This window comes from Lytechinus variegatus, chromosome 19 (genome assembly GCF_018143015.1).
Source record: "Lytechinus variegatus isolate NC3 chromosome 19, Lvar_3.0, whole genome shotgun sequence".
In the NCBI taxonomy this organism is placed as follows: Eukaryota; Metazoa; Echinodermata; class Echinoidea; order Temnopleuroida; family Toxopneustidae; genus Lytechinus; species Lytechinus variegatus.
Genome location: NC_054758.1, coordinates 13,350,755 through 13,370,723, shown reverse-complemented (window position 1 = coordinate 13,370,723; position 19,969 = coordinate 13,350,755). Strand labels below are relative to the sequence as shown.

The following is a 19,969-nucleotide window of genomic DNA, read 5'->3' as shown; positions in this document are numbered from 1 at the left end:
TCACATTATCAGTTTTCGATTCGAAATGATAGTTTCAAAGCTAGCCTTCAAGGAATAATTCTTAAGAAATATTGGGTCAAAAACGCTCTTCATAACTAAATAAGCGATTGATCAGCAATGGTCAAGGCGCCGATGGCTATTTTAGCCATGCCTGACCGATAATCGGGCAGTCTCAATTTGATTTGAAATAAGAAAATATCTTACCCAAGCGCAATAGTCACCTTGTATTTGAAAAGGAAATTATGAATTAAGGTAATTACTGGTAATTGGGCTGATGTCACTAGAATTTCTTTTGCTAGTTTTATTGCAAAAATTTACTCTAATAAAGACGGATCAAGAACTTCAATAAAACTAGCAAACATATCATCTTAAAAAGGCTCCCATACCCCTCCCCATGAAGTATCAGCATTCCTTATATTGTGAAAATGTGTAATTTGCTTGCGGGGATATTAAATGCCAATTTCGAGGCAATATCTTTATTATTTTTAGTTAAACGGCCCTCACAAATCTATCGGTTTTGCATTATATATCTACTCTCTTAGAATAGTTCGATAAAAAATTCCCAACTTTTAACCAACCCTGGGTAACACATTGTCCACACAAATACTGGTTAAAGTCTTCTCAAATTGGGGAATAAAATGTAATGATTGGGCAATGAATTTGATCAATTGGATAATAATTGCCCAGAATGTATATATATATATATATATTACCAAAATACAGTACCCAAACACAGTGAACAGCTAGTGAACAGTATGTTGCCCAACAATTTAAGTGTGTACAAAGAAAGATCGCACCCTGCGATTGTCAACCATTTCCATTCTTGAAATGTTGTTTTCTACCAAAAAGAAAAACATCTACATGCATCTTTATTCTTATCTGAATCCTGATTAAAATATTTTAGTAAAAAATCGCAAAAATACAATCACTTGAGTACATTTTCATTTATTAATGCTATCTACTCTAATCACCCTTTCACACGGTAAAATAAATCATAATTTTTAATGATTACAGTGAAAGTAAGGCTAATGACGAATTTTTAGCACGCGTGAAACCAAATTAGAATCACGTACGCTAATCACAATCACGACTGAGAATTCTAATCCAAATGTGAATTCCTGTTATACTAAGTTTCACTCAAGTACGAATTTTTCATGTGAAAGGTCTGATGATTCTAAAGACGAATTGCAATGATTTAAGATTCGCGTGTGAAAAGGCCCCAAGACTTTTTTTTTCTTAAAATATGCGGTTCACGTAATGATGTGATGACGAGGAATAGTGACACAAATTTTAGAGGATTTTAATTCAAGAGAGCCGTCAAAGGGTTAACGAAAATGATCATCCTCTAACATGGGCGTACCAGTGTATGTAAGAAGGAAGGGGGCAATACGACAAAAAAGTTGGCCTAACATTTTAAAACTATTGAATAATAAGGAGGTTTGTAGTTTCAAAACATAATTCAACTAAAAATGCATGATCACTTTTGTTCACTTTTCCCTTTCCTTCCTTCCCATGTTTTTGTTTACTTCTCAAAAAATAAGAAGGATTGTCGCCCCTGCCCCCTCCTTGTGGCGCTATCGCCCACTGCCCCCTGTCGCTTTGAATCACCGAAGCAGTTGTCCAGCAAGTACCTTGACGTGGAGCTATTCTTGTCTTGCACATATTCACGATTCAGGAAGTGGTCACTTTAAATCATCGCTTTCCGAGCCGACGAGCATTTGGGGGGTTCTGTTTGGTGTCATAAAAAGGATCATGAAAATGTTCATACGAAAAGGAAAAGTGTGACGGGAATAAAGAACACAAACCACAATCGATTAGTAGAAATTAAAGAAATAAAAAAAGAAGAAGTAATGGTCATGATGACGTAATATGAGTGGTCAAAACCAAAGAAAACATGATTTAATCTGTCATTCAGCCTCCGTTGATAAGACGAGGGCCCTTCTGAATGTCCTTCGAATCGGATGTACACTGTTGATCCCCTGGTTTTATTCACAAAGACAGTACAATGTTTGGAACCTGTAAAACAAAATCCAATATTTTTTATAACATATACAATCAAATCTTTTTTTTTATTTAGCTGCATGCCATTTTAATAAAACATCGGAAAGTCGGCAGAAAAGATGATTTTTTTGGGGTTCTCTTTCAGATTTTCAATGGATAAACATAAAAAATGATGTAAAATGCACTATGCTAACAATATTTATGTGTTTCGTGTTCAATTTTCAATGTTAAATGAAGTTTGAATTGGCAATAATGGGCATTCAACTAGGGTTTAATTCCAAAAGGAGCTAAATCCATAAAACATACAATTTCAAAAAATTCTCAAAAATTGATATTGAATGCTAGATTTTTAAACCAATCCAATCTAATATGAGAGCACTATCAAATATATCAAAATAAAACAGAAGTGGATAAGGGAAAGTGGTGATTAAAAAAAATAACTTGATTTTCAGAAAAAACTCCAAAGTGGATTTAGCTCCTTTTGGGATAAAGCTTTTCATATAAACGCACCACCGATCGTCGATATTCAGGATCTTTTATTGGTAGCCAAAATATCATAATAAGGGAAAAAAATTCTGCTCATAAAAGGCCCTTAATAATGTATGGGCTTTTAGTTTTCTTCCTCTTTAAGTTTGCGACAGTAAAGAAGCTGGTGTCAGTTTTCACACTTGAGACTTATCTAATCAAATGGGTACGTACATAATCTTGTTTTCATGTTAGATGCTTTTAAATTGTTTTTGAATCACAATGTGCATATCATTATTATCATTATTATCATCATCATCATTATTGTTATTATCATTTTCATCATCATCGTTATTATCATTATTATTATTAATGACATTACACGATGTAGCAATTACATTTATAATCTTTCTGTTTAAAGCATGACGAGTTCAAAAACAAACGACCCATTTGCGAATGACCTTTAGTATTCTGGATCGGGTATAAACATAAAAAGTGACCGATTTTTTTTTCAATGTCCTTGGAGAATCAAAATTTCCGCTATAATTATAATGATGGTTCAATCACATCTTAAATACACGCGACCATGAACTACTTCGTCTTATAAGTTTTTCACACAAACCCAAATCTTGAACGAGACTGAGTAAGACATAATTGTTTTAAGAGTCACCTTCGGGCACGTGCGCTTGTAGGGAGAGGATATGACGCGTAAACCCATATACCGAAGACGATGAATTCATTAATTAGTCACCGGGAAAATGATAATGACAAGGGATTAGAGGATATCTTCGAGGTGGAGGAGTTGGAATATCATATCGCGTGAATGAATTAAGCATGCTCAACTCCATAAAAATTATTTCTTAATTCACAAAATGATAATTATGATGATAGTGATAATAATGATAACGACAACCGTGACAACAACAACAACAACAATAATAATGATAATAATGGCAATAATAAAAACAACAATAATAATATATAATAATAATAAAAATTATAATGATAGCTTTAATGATAATAACAATAATGAAAATAATCATAATAATAATGATAATAGTATAAATAAAAATGATAATAAAACTACTACTACTACTACTACTACTACTACTACTACTACTACTACTACTACTACTACTACTACTACTACTACTACTACCACTACTACTACTATTACCTATACTACTACTTATACTACTACTTATACTACTTCTACTACTACAACAACTACTACTGCTTTTACTACTACTACTACTACTACTACTACTACTACTACTACTACTATTGCTACTACTACTTCTACTATTGATAGCGAAAATTTTTGTATCGCCAAACTATAAATCCTACTGCCTATATGCCACTATTGAATTGCATGTTACATGTATTGATTAAATATATGTGTTTTTAAGTATGACTGTGGATACTCCTAATATTGTTACGATTTAGCAATTGATTGAAAATGAAGGCTTAACAGTCTTGCACTTGCGAATGTCGGGAAAGCAATTTTAGTATGAGATTAAGTATTTCCGTGCCTCTGCGATCTGGTCGGTATTCAGACTTTGACCATTTCTATGATATGACCAACAACATTTATAGATACGTGTATAAGATATGGATTACTTGACCAAGTGACCATTACGATTAAGGGAATAAGGAAGAGTGGCTTTTAGGTCAGTCCATGGTATGATAATAATCCTATTCACGATTAGGCCTACTATACTTCCAACCATTTCCAGCTGATTGATAATGGTTTCTACCTCTTTCACACTTTTATTAATTTAATCAGCGAGTGGCGAATCTTCAAGTGATTGCGAAAAGGAGAAAAAAAATAATTGCGTTAAATCAATCCCTATCTGCAATTGGAAACTTTGATATCAAAAGAAGCGAGTCGAGAATGAGATTTAGAACGAGAAGCACCGTACAATGGTGTGGCGATATTGTATTTAAGCCCCTGTGAAGGTGTTGCTGCAAACACGAGAACAAAGACAGTGTCTTGCAGTGTGTTCTCAGAGTGAAACGCAAAATGTCCCCTTCGCACTGTTAATTTTGCGCGATTTTTCGCACTTTCGAGGTATCCACACTATTATCATTCTGTTAAATATCAGCAGTTGAACAGTGTGAATCACCCCCACACACACACAAACATACTGTCCAATATCCATGCTGGGAAGAACACAGCATCACTCAGTGCGATCACAGTGTGTCTACAGTGTGGACTATGTGAAAATATTATTCACACTGTGAAAATGCTCAAATTCACCAGTATAAAGATATTTTCACACTGTGGACACCTTGACAGTTTAACTGTTCACAGGCTTTTAACGTGGTCGACTACGTTAATATGTGATTCACGCTGTTGAAATGCTCAAAGTTAACAGTGGAGAGATATTTTCACACTGTTGACACCTCGACAGTGTGACTTATCGCAGCAATGATGTTCACATGATCGACTATATGAATGTGTGATTCACAATGTTAAAATGGTTAGATTTAACAGGGTGAAGGTGATTTCACATTGTGTTCCAGACCGTGACACACACTGTGGACACTGTGTTCTTTCCAGTCTGTAAAATCAGCAGTTTTACAGTGCGAATCACTCCCACACAATGTGACTGTTCACAGCGTGTTCACATGATCGACTATATGAATGTGTGATTCACAATGTTAAAATGGTTAGATTTAACAGTGTGAAGGTGATTTCACATTGTGTTCCTGACCGTGACACACACTGTGGACACTGTGTTCTTTCCAGTCAGTAATATCAGCAGTTTTACAGTGCGAATCACTCCCACACAATGTGACTGTTCACAGCGTGTTCACATGCATGATCGACTACGTGAATTCGTGATCCACAATGTTAAAATGCTCAAATTCAACAATGTGAAGTTAACTTCACATTGTGTTCCACACTATGGCGCACACACTGTGGACACTATGTTATTTCCAGTAGGTAATATCAGCAATTATACACTGGGAATCACTCCCACACATAGTCCGATATGTCAATACACTGTGAATATACAACATTACGTCTAGTGCAGTGCCAGCAAGCACATAACTAAGAAATTAAGGTTACGCGACACTAGCTCCGGGATTTAATTCGTCTAAGATATAGGGTTAGGGTTGCAATAGGGTTTTATGTTAGGTTTTGTGTTAGGTTTAGGATAGGGTATAGTGTCAAATGCAGGGTTGAAGTTGGTCATTCCATTGATGTGTGAAATTTGCAGCGGAGCAATGGTCGCCGGAGCAAATGTCGTGGATACCGACATTATCTCTATGCTGCAATCATTTCAGGGAAATCGACTATAGGGACCGATCAGAGGTATTACGTTATTACCAATGACATATCTTCGATCGGTGTGGAGTCGGTTTCGTTGGTGTGACTGTGCCAAAATGAAATGCCCAACCCAACTGGGTGAACACAGGAGAACACAGTGTGTGTCACAGTTTGAAAGACAATGTGAAATCCACTCCACACTGTTAAATTTGACAATTCAAACAGTGTGAATAATAGTTTCACATAGTCTCGTAATGGAAAATATCATTCACATTATGTGTGTCTTTCACAGTGTGTTCACAGTTTAAAACACACTGCGAAATCCACTCACTGTTAAATTTGACAATTAAAACAGTGTGAATAACAGTTTCACATAGTCTCGTAATGGAAATTATCATTCACATTATGTGTGTGTGTGTCACAGTGTGTTCACAGTTTGAAACACAATGTGAAATCCATTCCACACTGTTAAATTTGACAATTCAAAAAGTGTGAATAATATTTTCACATAGTCCCATATATGGGAATATAATTTACACAATGTGTGCCACAGTGTGTTCACAGTGTGAAACACAATGTGAAATCCTCTACGCACTGTTTAAATTTGAGCGCTTTAGCAGCGTGAATGATGTTTTCACAAAGTCCATAATGTAAACACACTATGATCGCATTGCGTGATACTGTGATCTTACCACCAAGATGAGTGGGCGTGATCCACACTGTCCAGCTGCTTATATTTAGCAGAGTGACGATAATTTCTCGCTGTGGACACCTCACATATTCGCATAGTCGACCATGCAGTGGCGTAATGAGCCAGAAATTTTGAGGGGGTATCGCGTAAAACTAAAACTTAAAAAAGGGATAAAGAAATGCGAGTGCCCCCATCTGTGCGCCAATGCGACTATGTGAACACATTGTAAACAGTCACACTATCGAGTTGTCCACAGTGTGAAAATGTGTTCACATTGTTGAATTTGAGCATTTTTTTCAGTGTGAATTATATTTCCCCATAGTCCACACTGTAGACACACTATGATCACTTTGTGTGACACGGTTTTCTTTCCAACTGGAAATCCCGTGGTTCCAAGACTGTTTTCCAATATTAATTTCCAGTAAAAGAGGATCGCGGGTTCCACGGTGCTAAGTATTTTTTTTAAAAAAAATATTTCAACTTTAAAATAATATTCTAAACCAGATAACTCTCTCCGAAAAAAATTCATTGCCAAGAATTGAGGAGATCAAACCAGGCACATAACAAATGAAGAGATGAAAATAAATAGGTGATGGGTTTCTAAAAATCTGGGACACCATCATCCCCCTTCTTGGGGAGCACATGTCCTACTTCGTCATTGAAAAGTACATAATTTTGTTAGAGCTGGCCTCTTTGATCGAGTGCCCTGGAAAGTCTTATCTTTCTAATATCATCAAGATCTGAAGATGATAAAATCTCACCAAAATTATGACAGGTAAATTAAGACAAGGCAGTTGCCAAGACTTAAGAGGCACTTAAACTTATCCAGGGGCGATACAGGAGTGTATTTGTCGGGGGGGGGGGCATCAACAGTTGAATGCACTTTTTCTCCATCGAAAAACAATCGAATCCCTCTTTTGACATTCATCTTCTTTCTCTTTTCTTTTTATTCCACATTCCCCCTATTATCTTGATATTTGATAGTGGACGAGACAGCACAAAGTATATATCTTTTTCTCAATAAATTTAAAGGGGTAATATTTTCATGCTTTCCTTTTTACATTCTTCTTTCTCCTGATTTTTTTAATTCAATTTTTCTCATTTTCTTTTGTCTTAAATTTTGATTTAGACTAAATTGAATACCATAGGTAATTTCGTAGATCATTGCTTTCTATTTTGACAATCTTCGTTTGTCTCTCTTCTTTTTATTTCACAGTTCCACTTTTTCTCTTCTCTTACAGTTGAACAACTGGGGGGGGGGAGACGAGGCAAAGTAGACTCCATTTTTCCCCCAAATGCATAACAGGGGTAATATTGTATATAGTTCAACGCTTTCCTCTTTTGAAACACTTTATCTCTGTCTTTTTTCTTTTTTTTTACTCCACATTCCCTCCTTTCTCTTCTCTTATATTTTGTTGGTGGGGAGGGGGGGGGGGGTTGTAAAACATCTATTATTGGACGTCATTTTCATTTCTCAATTGTATCAAAGCTAAGGTATATATTTCACATTTTGACATTATGCTCTCTTTTCTTCTTAAAAAATACTTTTCTTCATTTTCCCCTTTTATTTTGTCACTTCTTGAAGAACCAGGAGCCCCCTGAACATGTCAATCATCTTTATCAAGGAGAACAGTTGTGGATGATGACTTGTAGCAAGGAGACACCTGCAAATTTGGGGGCCTAGGTTATGCAAGAATCTTGCGGTGATTTGTAATGACGTCAGCCAAAGGAAAACTGAGGCCCGATGCTTTCCGTCCATCCACGCAATTCACGATTTTATGACCATGGAGATTCTATTCCCTTTTTTTTCTTCTTTACATCGAATGATGTAAGAACTTTATTCATTAAAGCATCTAAATTGATAGTTGATAGCTCAATGAATATCAAAACAAAATAATCCCCAAAGCAATTGCAATTGCAAGTATACAAACTTATTCATTCCACCTCCCCCTTCGTTTCATATTGATTTGCTGTTATTCATAATACACCATGATTACCCAACCTTATTCAGTGATTTAAGTCTCAACTGTGTACTGATACTACAAAATCAATAGACATGTATAACTTTAATTTAACAGATATAAATACATAAAATCCCTAGACTCCCTTTTGAAAAATGATATTTGTCATAGTGATGATTATTTTATAAGCTACATTATCCTGGGCTAACTACATCAGTTATGAATTGCTTTTTCAGCAGGCCATGCAAAACGTAATATGCTTTTAGTAATAATGCTCTTCTCGCTCCCATCATGAAACCATTATGGTACAAAGTAGTAGCGTCATGGGCCCACAAAAATAGGGGCCAGGCATGGCATATTAGACCTTTTTAATGCGAAAATCTAATTTTGTAATAGATTTTGACCTACATACTCAGAAAAACAACATCATATCACTCATTTCCGTTCATTTCTTTTCTTTTTCGTCCTGAAAAGTTTTGGGGTCCATGAATAACCAACCACCGCCATTAGTACGCCAGTGGTCCGAAGACGCAGTCAAGATTCGAATTCGGAAAGAGGGCACCGATTCTCGATGCAGGAATTCACATTATCTGGCAGACTTTTCTTTATAACTCAATATCAATGGCCCTTCTCTACTGGAAAGAACAAAATGTCTCACCACGTGTGTCACAGTGTGTTCACAGTGTGGAACACAATATGAACTCACCTTCACACTGTCAAATCTGAGCATTTCAACAGTGTGAAACACATGTTCAAATATTCGACCGTGTGAAACATGCTCTGAACAGTCACAATGTCGAGGTGTCCACAGTGTGAAAATATCTCCACACGGTTGAACTTGAGCATTTTTACAGAGTTAATAATATTTTTTTCATATAGTCCACTATGTGAACACACTGTGATAACACTGTGTTCTTTCCAGGAGGGTATAGATCTAGATAATCTGGTGTTTAGTTACCATGGTAACACTGACTACAAGAAACTGATGACGTGTAAATGTGGTTTGTGTTCGAAGTGATTTACTACATACGATTTTGAAAAGGCCACGACAAAAATCATGGGCAAGGGGGTTACGGAAAAAACGCTTTTTGAAAGCGAAGGAAAAACGTATTGAGACAGATTCATTTTTATAAATTTTCGGAGGTGTTTTTCTTCAAAGAAAGGATGAAAAACAATTATTCCAATTACAAATGAAAAAAAAGAACACGAATATTGCAAGGGTTTTTTTTCAAGGAGTTACATACACGGAGAAAAAGTAGACAAATGCGGTGTTACGAATAAAGAATTTATTGAAGGAAAAGAGGGCTGTCACGGTTTTTCTGATGATAAAAAGGGTAGGCCTATGTAAGGATCACCACCATCAAGGTGACTGACTACACTGTAAAAACTGTGGTGTTAAAACTGACACCAGTTGGTGTTAATAGAGGACCACACCCTGAGGTGTTAAAATTACACCCTAGAGATTAAACGTAACACCAAAGAGTGTAAATGTAACAACAAAAGGTGTTGTAATAACACCTATAGGTGTAAAACTAATGCCACCAATTTAACAACGGTGTAAAATAACTGGTGTGGTTCTCTATGTACACCGGTTAACACCACAGTTTTTGCTGTGTAGGTTCAATTCTCGGAAAACATGCCTCTTGTATTTCGAGGAAAAATATAACTATCAGGATTTGGGGGAACTTTTAAAAAGGGGGATTGTGAAAATGCCAGAAGGAATGGAAATGCGTATGGGGGTGTACGGTGTACCTCTCATTGACATTTGATTCTAATTTATACTGACAAGGTGGCAAAAAATCGAAAAATTCGGAGAGGTTTTAGAGGGGAAAAGGATAAACTGTGAGTAATATAATACAATAAGGGTCGGAAGTGGGGGGGGGGGTCCTGATCTGTCCCACCAATTCAAAGAGGAAAGCGGAAGAAAGACGGTGAAAGTGAATGGGAGTGAGAAGGAATAAAAAAGAAATGTTATGGCCAAATAAAATGATGAGCAGGAAAAAAAAACGACATCTAACAAGTATGAATAAAGAGTAGTATAAGAAGTAGTAGTAGTAGTAGTAGCAACAGCAGCAGCAGCAGCAGTAGTAGTAGTAGTAGTAGTAGTAGTAGCAGCAGCAGTAGTAGTACTAGTAGTAGTAAGTAGTAGTAGTAGTAGAAGTAGTAGTAGTAGTAGTAGTAGTAGTAGTAGTAGTAGTAGTAGTAGTAGTAGTAGTAGTAGTAGTAGTAGTAGTAGTAGCAGCAGCATCAGCAGTAGTAGTAGTAGTAGTAGTAGTAGTACTAGTAGTAGTAGTATACAAGTAATAGTAGTAGTAGTAGTAGTAGTAGTAGTAGTAGTAGTAGTAGAAGTAGCAGTAGTTGTAGTAGTAGTAGTAGAAGTAGTAGTAGTAGTAGTAGTAGTAGTAGTAGCAGTAGTAGTAGTAGTAGTAGTAGTAGTAGTAGTAGTAGTAGTAGTAGTAGTAGTAGTAGTAGTAGTAGTAGTAGTAGTAGTAGTAGTTGTTGTTTTGTTGTAATATCATTAGTAGCGGTGGCGGTTGTGGTAGTAGTAGCAGCGGCAGCAGCAGCAGCAGCAGTAGTAGTAGTAGTAGTTGTAGTAGTAGTAGTAGTAGTAGCAGCGGCAGTAGTAGTAGTAAGTAGTAGTAGTAGTAGTAGTAGTAGTAGTAGTAGTAGTAGTAGTAGTAGTAATAGTAGTAGTAGCAGCAACAGCAGTAGTAGCAGCAGTAGTAGTAGTAGTAAGTAGTAGTAGTAGTAGTAGTAGTAGTAGTAGCAGCAGCAGCAGCAGCAGCAGCAGTAGTAGTAGTAGTAGTAGTAGTAGTAGTAGTAGTAGTAGTAGTAGTAGTAGTAGTAGTAGTAGTAGTAGTATACAAGTAATAGTAGTAGTTGTAGTAGTAGTAGTAGTAGTAGTAGTAGTAGTAGTAGTAGTAGTGGTGGTAATTGTCAGGATACTAGTAGATACAAAGTAATTATAGTGGTATTTTGATGGAAGAAAACGCCTTTTTTGTCTTCTTTGAATTAACTCCAACTTGGCAAGCAGTCAGAGCCAATAATTCAATCATCCCAGTAACATCTAAAAATAAGTTAGGTACGACAATTAAAGTCCCATTATTATTTTACCCTGAAGGTTGGTCTATTTCTATCTAAACATTGTTTCAATAAACAATGATAACATATGGCTTTTATCCAAGATGTCAAGCACGCGTATGTTCGGTGCATCGTTCATTCCATTGTCAAAGGGATGTAAATTAATAAGAGCGGTCCATTACGCAAAGCTGAACGCATATTCATTGTAATCTTAATTCCACTTTCCTGTATTTATTTATTTCTGCAATGTACCCACGTTGTATCAACAGTGTTACTGCCTGTAGCAATTATACAGGTCCAACTTCCAATACACTGTAAAAAAGAATGAAGTGCTAATTTAGCAATTACAGTGCTTGTATAGTGACTGCACTACGAGTGTTGATATTCTAGTTCAAATTTAAACTAGAAAATCACCATGTGTAAAGTCCTGGAAAGACTGAGATATAAAGTACCTCTATCCACTTTTATCACAACCTTTCCAGGATCTTACACATGATGTACCGTTAACAAATTTAACGATTACTCAAACCACCATGTAAACCTTCAAACAACATCCGATAATGATAATATTACCAAGGAGATATCTCCTTGATATTACCATATCACCATTCCTACTACTAATATCAAATGACATACTCGCATTGTAATGAAGAACATTTCTCGTTTTCCTAAGATAGCTACACAACATGGTAGTCATGGAAATAAGATGACACAGAGATACATTTGATCAAATACAGTCCTTGCTTTTCCGATCCTATTATCGTAAAGCGCCACAGAGTATCTCAAGTTAAGGGTGTTAATGAGATTGGAAAACGAAACGAGAAATCCCTGTTCAGGAATCAGACGCGAAAATGATTGGATCAAAGGGTGTCTCATGCAACCCTGCTAGTTGTGCTAACTTTTTCAAAATTATTCCTACAGAATCCAGCCAAAATGACCACCCAAGTGTCTTTAGCTACAACAAAAAATGTGGTATAAAATTATTCTGGTAGAAATTGTGTACCTGCTGAGAAATTAGCAAAACAAGCATGAAATTCGAGCATGAGTCGGATCATTTTCTAAGCAATAAAGAAACTCAGTCCCACGCGTGCTCCTTTCTGTTGGTAATATTCAGTGTAATCGTTTTCAGCTAAGATTTCGTGATTTTATGCACAGAGTAAGAATGATATAAATATACCAGATCTAAATCTAAAAAGATATAATGGCCTATCATAGAATACTGCTTTTACAGACCTCGTCATGAAATAAGTATTTAATACAACTATTTTCATTTATCCCTAAAGTTGACTCATATCGATGCACAGTGATGAATACAACTCTAACACTTTGGAAGATTCTCATAATTCCTGAAAGATGTATTTTGACTTTTGTTTCGCTCAGTTCCATTCTTTATATGGAGCTCTACAGCATCTACTTCCTGCGATGACATCATTTGAATATTTTCGTAGATGTTTAAATAATCTAAAACGTTTTTTTTAATTTGTCAAGGTTAAATTTTTGGTTGAACCTCTCCTCTAAAGAAGAGCATCAGAGAGCTAGTTCAACAACATTTATCAAACTGCGTTTACTCCATGTGGCAAAGAAGACACTAAGGCCGTGCTTTGCATGGATATATACTATACTAGACATAGTTATCGCTTTGTATTTGCGATAGAAATTCTGCCTATACTGATTGAGTAAGTTCCCTTAAGGCATTAATTGAATTACAAAGTAATATGTCATCCAAAATGACAGTCAGCTTGGGTTTGATGATTTCCAAAGATGGAGTACAATGACGACTGAAGATCAGACTAAAGAATAGGAGTTGGAATTGGCGGGATTAATTATCAGGTAAAGATCGTCGCCGTCGTTGTTGTTAAATGTGTGTCTTTTTCATAGGGGATGTGTGAAGCGTCGTAGCCTAATCATGCTAATAAAGATCAATAAAACAGTGTATTGTGATATGGATCGAAAGACAAAGATCGATGGACAGAGGGAGAGAAAGAGAGAGAAAGGAGGGAAGGAAAGGGGAGGGGGGAAGAGCGAAAACAAAACCTTAAATGGAAAAGTAAATGAACATTCATTTTTGAACAGAAAAAAAAATGCGTTGCACCATCAGCTCATATGTCCCCTGAATTAATGTGCATACATTCCATGCAATATTCAATTATAACTTTAAAAGAAAGAAAGGGGGAAATCATTTTTTTAATAAATCTTTTCAATCGCACCCCGATATTTGATGAAAAATAATGGAATATGACTTTGATATTTGTACTTGTCTCAATCTACTCAAGCCTAGGGGGAACTTGAAATTTATGTGAAATATGGGTATCTTGATTTAAATACAAATATCTGACTAAAAGAACGCGTATGTGCTTATAGTTAAGCATACATGTGGTCTCCGACGTTAGATCATTTGCTAATGGCACATTCACTAGGAAGAAATGCATTTCTGAAGAGAGACCAGCAATTCGAATGGTTGCGAACCCTGGACCAGGGATGAAATAGTCTAGATTTGGATTTAGTAGTTATTTGTTTGGAGGACAGTACACACACTCACACATACCAACACATATCCACGCACATACCCTCACATAACCCGGCTTTTCAATTCTTTTCACTGAAAAGACGGTGTGTGTGTATGACTGTATGGCATGAATGGGTACAAAGTTTTCTGAAAAATAACTAATATCCAAATCTAGAGTGGGGATGATAAGATCAGAGGTTCGAGCCCTGGTCGCCTCTTCGATGGTGACGTTAAGGGTCGGTCCCAGACGTAAATGATCATATCTGATTGATACACGTCTGACAAAACACACAAAACACAATTACACACACACATCCACTCACCCAGCTTTACGAATTCGGGTATGAAGCTTGGTCCTTGGTGAATAGGTAGTATCACAAACATTTTGGTAAACATCTGGCAAACTAAATTTACCATGTTTATTACGCAATCGAAACACGAAATAGAAACATAGGGCATGTATCGAGTTCATCATTCTGTCTTACTCTTAGCCAGAAATAATATTAGATCGTTTTCGGTCACATGTATGACATGGTGGTGATGAATGATGATGATATATATGTGCAAACACACCCTCACACACACACCTATATATATATATAATCAATATTAGGTGATTTGAATACGAATGTATAACAATACACGAGAATGGTAGAAATCTGACATCCCATGTTCAACGAGGAACTAAGTAGTTCGGCTACATATATCCACAAATCCCAACCATTTCCATGGCCTTGACAGTGATTGCGGTGAATATTTATTATGATTAACTGTTATAAATATGATTAATGTTACTTTTTTGGGACAACGGGATGACAGAAGCAGCGTCAAATGTAATTCCATTTGTTATGAATTGTATCTGCTCAATGACAAAATTTTGTTTCCCGATAAACAAAAATGATGTCTTATACAAGTCTAGATACTCCTAAAGGACGTTGTCCAGTTGCAATTAATCATTCAATTGGCTAAATAAAGATCTGAGATCTTTGACAAATGAATGATAATTAATCATCAGGTATTGCATAACAATCCTGTCTATCCACTCCAGCGTCTACCGATTCACACTTTAATAGTGGTCAGTAGGCACGCCTACTTGCGTTTGACCAAGGACAATACAGAAGTGACAGGAAGTGACTATAATGAGTGTACAAAGTCTTCAAGAAAGGCTTATACCTAACAGCAGAAACACTTTACTGACCTAGATAAATGGTATAAAAGCGGTTGTCACTTCTTCCCAGGTAGGATTTTACCATTGAAATCAGCTTGAGTGACTACATCAGGATCCACCTGCATAGCAGACTCTCCTCGAGCTCCAAGCGAATCGCCTTAAGGATCACTCAGTTGTCAAGAAGTCTTGCGCGTTGTCCTAGAAGATGCGGGGTTTTGTATGCGTGTTAGTGTATGTAGCGGCACTGGCCGCCCTCAGCAGTGCCCAGTTACCCGGTGGAGGTGGAGGTCAAGGAGGACATGGTCACGGAGGACCCGGTCACCACCACCCAGGTGGCGGTGGACCTATCATACCACCGGTAAGCCCAGACCCAAACAGGAAAGAACCATGCGCCAAGTACTGGATGCAGGAAGGAGATAGCTGCTACCTGTAAGTTTTAAGAACTAAAGACCGGCGCACACTATGCGATCCGTTGCGATTTAAAAAAAAAAATATAACATTTGAGATGAACATTCCAGCCGATAAAATGTTAGTGATCAGAGTTCAGAATAGTGGTAAGGACTGCTGGAATCAAAATTCGGTTTGAGCCTTCCTGTAGGAATAAAAGCAAATTCAAATCCAAATCGCAATTGCGTCATCATAGGCAGCGACCTGAAGTCAATTTGGACTTAACTCCAACACAAGGCTTGCCGCAAAGTAAAATTATGATTTTATTATTCGAATGCCAAATTCTAAATAAAAGATTTTTTATACTTCTTGGTGCTCTTGGAACCTTCACATTTACTGCAAAATGCGATTCAACAAAAATCGCATCGCATCGGATCGCATATAGTGTGCGCTGAGCTAGCTCAAAATTCTGTTTGATATGTCTGTGAGCTACTAGCTTAATCGGTAGAGCGGGGGTTCGGATTTCGATGACCCAGGATTTATTCCCCTCTTGGTGGGGTAGCGCCGGTTGGTAATGCATTTATTTATTCTCAATACTAGGTCCGTAAGCTTTCGGTCGTTAGGTTGCTTGGTTGCGAGCATTCATAATTACTAAATAAATACCACCACCACCAATCATCAGGGTATTAATATTGAATTAGAAGTATTAAACTTGATAACTGGTCTTGATTTAGTTTATTGGGACGTTTCACGTCGTCTTGACGGTCCCGTTTTATAAATACTTATTATGATAACAAATTCATAATTTATATAATTTCTCCAATTTAACGATCAGTCAATCCACATGAAGGATTTCAGGAGGTGTTATTTTTTGGAAAATTTATAATCATTATATTTTTAATGAAACCGATCCCTGAACACTTCGTCCATGTCGTTAGGACGAAAGATTAAGATAATGACAGGACTTGAAACGTCGCAACAAAATAACGGAAGTCTAGTCGACAAATTCTGTTTAATAGCATTTTAAATTTTAATCTCCATTGATGTGCGTTCCATGTAATGTTTCTGCAAAATACCATAAAGCAGCGCAGGGTTAAACTTTGAATATTGCGATTTTTTTTTCATCAGTTACTTGAAAAATACGATTGTCGTTTGATTACATCAAATTTTCACCTATTTGAATAATTATAAAGGCATTATCCGATTTTGTGTTCCTTAAATTGTAAAGTATCAATACGGGTACAAAAACTACTTTTCTGTTTTTTATATGTATTTCTTAAAGCAATTAAAACAATATATATAATTTATCAATTAAAAAATACAGGGTTTTAATCATAGTATAATCTTCCGGAGATCGCTATACATATTGGATTTAATGCTTGTTTTGATTCATTTTCTTTTCCATCATTGTTATATTCCAATATTTAATTTAATCCGTTATTGAATTACAAAAGGATGATTGCAACAGGTCTTATTAAAAATAAGAAAGTATCCTTTTTAAAAGAAATATTTTTACTAAGACACGCATGATCATGCTAACAGCAAATACGATTCATCAACTACTTGTTAGTTTCCAGTTAACTGTAATCTTTGGAAATTAAATTACGTCGTTCATTTATCTCTTCACTTAAAATCATGCAGAATTTACAAGTGTGATTATTTTGTTTAGACATATGTTTATCCTTCCAGAATAAATGAAAACTATTTATTTCCCTACCCCCTCGCCCCCCAAATAAAATAGAGCCCCCAAAACAGGATAACATAATTACTAATAATCCGATTAGCTTTATAATTTCTCTTTATACATGTATAAATCTGTTGTTCACGTCATCTCATTGTTTTTATATATTTTACCATTATTACTTGTGTATCTTTAACAGTGTATACATTTATGTCCTTGTTTCTATGTAACTAGATTTCATATCTCTCATATCTTTGAATCCATCACTTGGATATAAAAGAAAATGATCGATAAAAGAAAATATGATCAGTCAGAGAGGCCGCTGCACAATTTTCATATAATGAATTAAATTTTCGATATGGACGATATTTCTCAAAGATTTCTTATCATATTAAGAGAATCAGATGATTTTATACAATCTATTTCATTGTGAAATACAATTACACTTTGAAAATACAAACAGAGTTAAACGACTGCTTCAAGACGTCTGAATTATTATTGCTTTTGTATAATTTTAATATATACATTTATCATTATCTCTTTGTCATTATGGCGATTTTTAATGGCCGACACTGAAATTTCATTGATGTGCGCGTTTACAACCACGTTTCAACTCGAATTGATTCTTTTATTCATAGTATATTATTTGTAAAATTATATTTATTCAGAACCGATGTCTTTATTTATAGTGTACTTCAACCTCAATTGATTGTCTTATTCATATCATTTTCATACGATTCTTTTGATTAATATTACGTTTATATCTTCTGATTGTCTTTTGATACAGATTCGACAGTGGTGCTTTCCTGAGGCAGATTGCTGCTACCGGTCCAATTATCGTCAATAATGAAAATGGGCTATTCCAGGGAGCAGCGAACATGTACTGCGGCCAGATGTACCCGGGTGCGTCACTTGTTACAGTCAACAGCCTGGCAGAGAACAACTATCTGTACGAGTGGGCTGTGAGGATGATGGTCGAACCGGTCCCTGTATGGATTGGTCTTCACGTAGGCCCAACTGGGCAGTGGCAGTGGTTTAGCGGAGAACCCGTCAACTACACCAACTGGGAAGGTATGGTGGCACCTATGCCAGAGCCAGGTCTTGGAGCCATGATCTTCGACGCTGATATCCGCAACCAGATGTTCAACAACCAAGTGGAGATCACCCCGCAGTGGGTTCCAGAAGAAGCCAGGAACGACCGCCACGCGATCATCTGCGAGTACCACCCATCAGGACTTACCGCACCTACAGGTGGGCCTACGCCAGCTCCCGAAGTTCCAACCACTCCTGCGATGGCCACAGCTTCTGCAACAACAATGGCTCCAGGTACCCGTGGGCCGGTCATGTACCAGAACAACCCCAGGAATCTAGTCAACCGCCTCACTGGAGGACGTTTTGGAGGATCCCTCCTACACGAGGTACCACGAAGACAAAGGCCATCAAACCTCAGGATGAACCCATACTACGCCATCCAGCCTTGAGGTCGACATTTCCAGAACTCCCATTCCTAATACCCGGATCACCTTATTCAGTCTGACACCCTAGCAATTCGTAAAGACTGAACATAGCAGCTTAGTTCTGGTATATTGATTGAACATGTAAAGAATCAGTCGATTAGCCCTAATGATCTTGAGTATTGATTCGGTAAATAATGTGAGATGCCTGCCCTTACAAATCCATCACGAAACCACAATCGTTGATCAGCCATACCAACTACCCCACCATGTCAAACAATAACAGTGGCGCTTTCGACGGCTTCATTGCGTTAAAAGAGACCCATCTATGTTCCTTCCCAGAGGTACCCCAGTAGATTGAAGTGATCATTATCTAAACCAAGACTCAGGTTTTCAATGCATATTTTCGGGACTGCCTATTGAATTAACACTTAACTTTATTATCTAGATTTTAGTCCGCGGTCTGTTCAAGTTCGTCTTTCTTTACGCTTGGGATGGACATTACGTAGTTCCACCCCTTCCCCAAACGAGACGCAGGACATCTTTTTATTTGCCAGGCCTGGTTTGTCTGGAAAACCCACAGTTTAACTTATGTGACCTTAAATCGTTCGAGATATTCAATGTTTATCTTTTAAGCCATTGAACGTTTTATTTCCATGTTATTGATTGTGGTACTTGTTCACTTAAATACTTTGTACAGCTCGTTCAGGAATAAATATAGTATTTACTTTAGATATAACTGTGTTGCAGTGTTTGTTTTTTTCATTGATGCTATTTCCATATTTTGGAGGTAAGATGTGGAAAGCATACACATACACAGTGAGAGAAAAGAGAGGGAGATAGAAAGGGAGAGAGAGAGAGAAGAGGTGAGATGAGGGGCGGAGTGGAAAGCGAGAGAGGGGGAGGGGGGGAGGGAGAGAGAGAGAATTAGGAGACAAGATAGTGTGCACTAGAGAGGGAGAGAAGGGGGATACAAATTGCATGTATTGTTTTATGTAATGCGACCTCGACGCGCGAGATTAAAAGTTTTGATATTCAGAAATTTGAGAACAAAACATTTTGATCACTCCGTCTAATCAAAAGGAACTTACCAAACAAATAATGCGAGCTAATAACAACGCAATTCTGACTTAAAATGAAAAATAAAAACTAGTCAAAATAGACGCACGAAGATGACACTTATCCCATTAGCATGATTAGTGAAACAATGCAAACTATGTAAGAAACATTATAAATAAAATATGTCGTATGACGTCCGATGAAGTACAATCCCACAGTTCCCGTATTTGCACACCAC

At 36.8% G+C, this 19,969-nt stretch overlaps 1 protein-coding gene across 1 annotated transcript; it reads left to right on the top strand.

The window, feature by feature from the left end:
• Nucleotides 1-15,206: 15,206 nt before the first annotated feature.
• Nucleotides 15,207-19,404, top strand: LOC121406020 (30 kDa spicule matrix protein alpha-like). Its single transcript, XM_041597022.1, has 2 exons — nucleotides 15,207-15,579; nucleotides 18,006-19,404. The coding sequence occupies exons 1-2, from the start codon at nucleotides 15,356-15,358 to the stop codon at nucleotides 18,697-18,699; spliced, it is 918 nt and encodes a 305-aa protein (XP_041452956.1). The 5' UTR covers nucleotides 15,207-15,355; the 3' UTR covers nucleotides 18,700-19,404.
• Nucleotides 19,405-19,969: the final 565 nt, after the last annotated feature.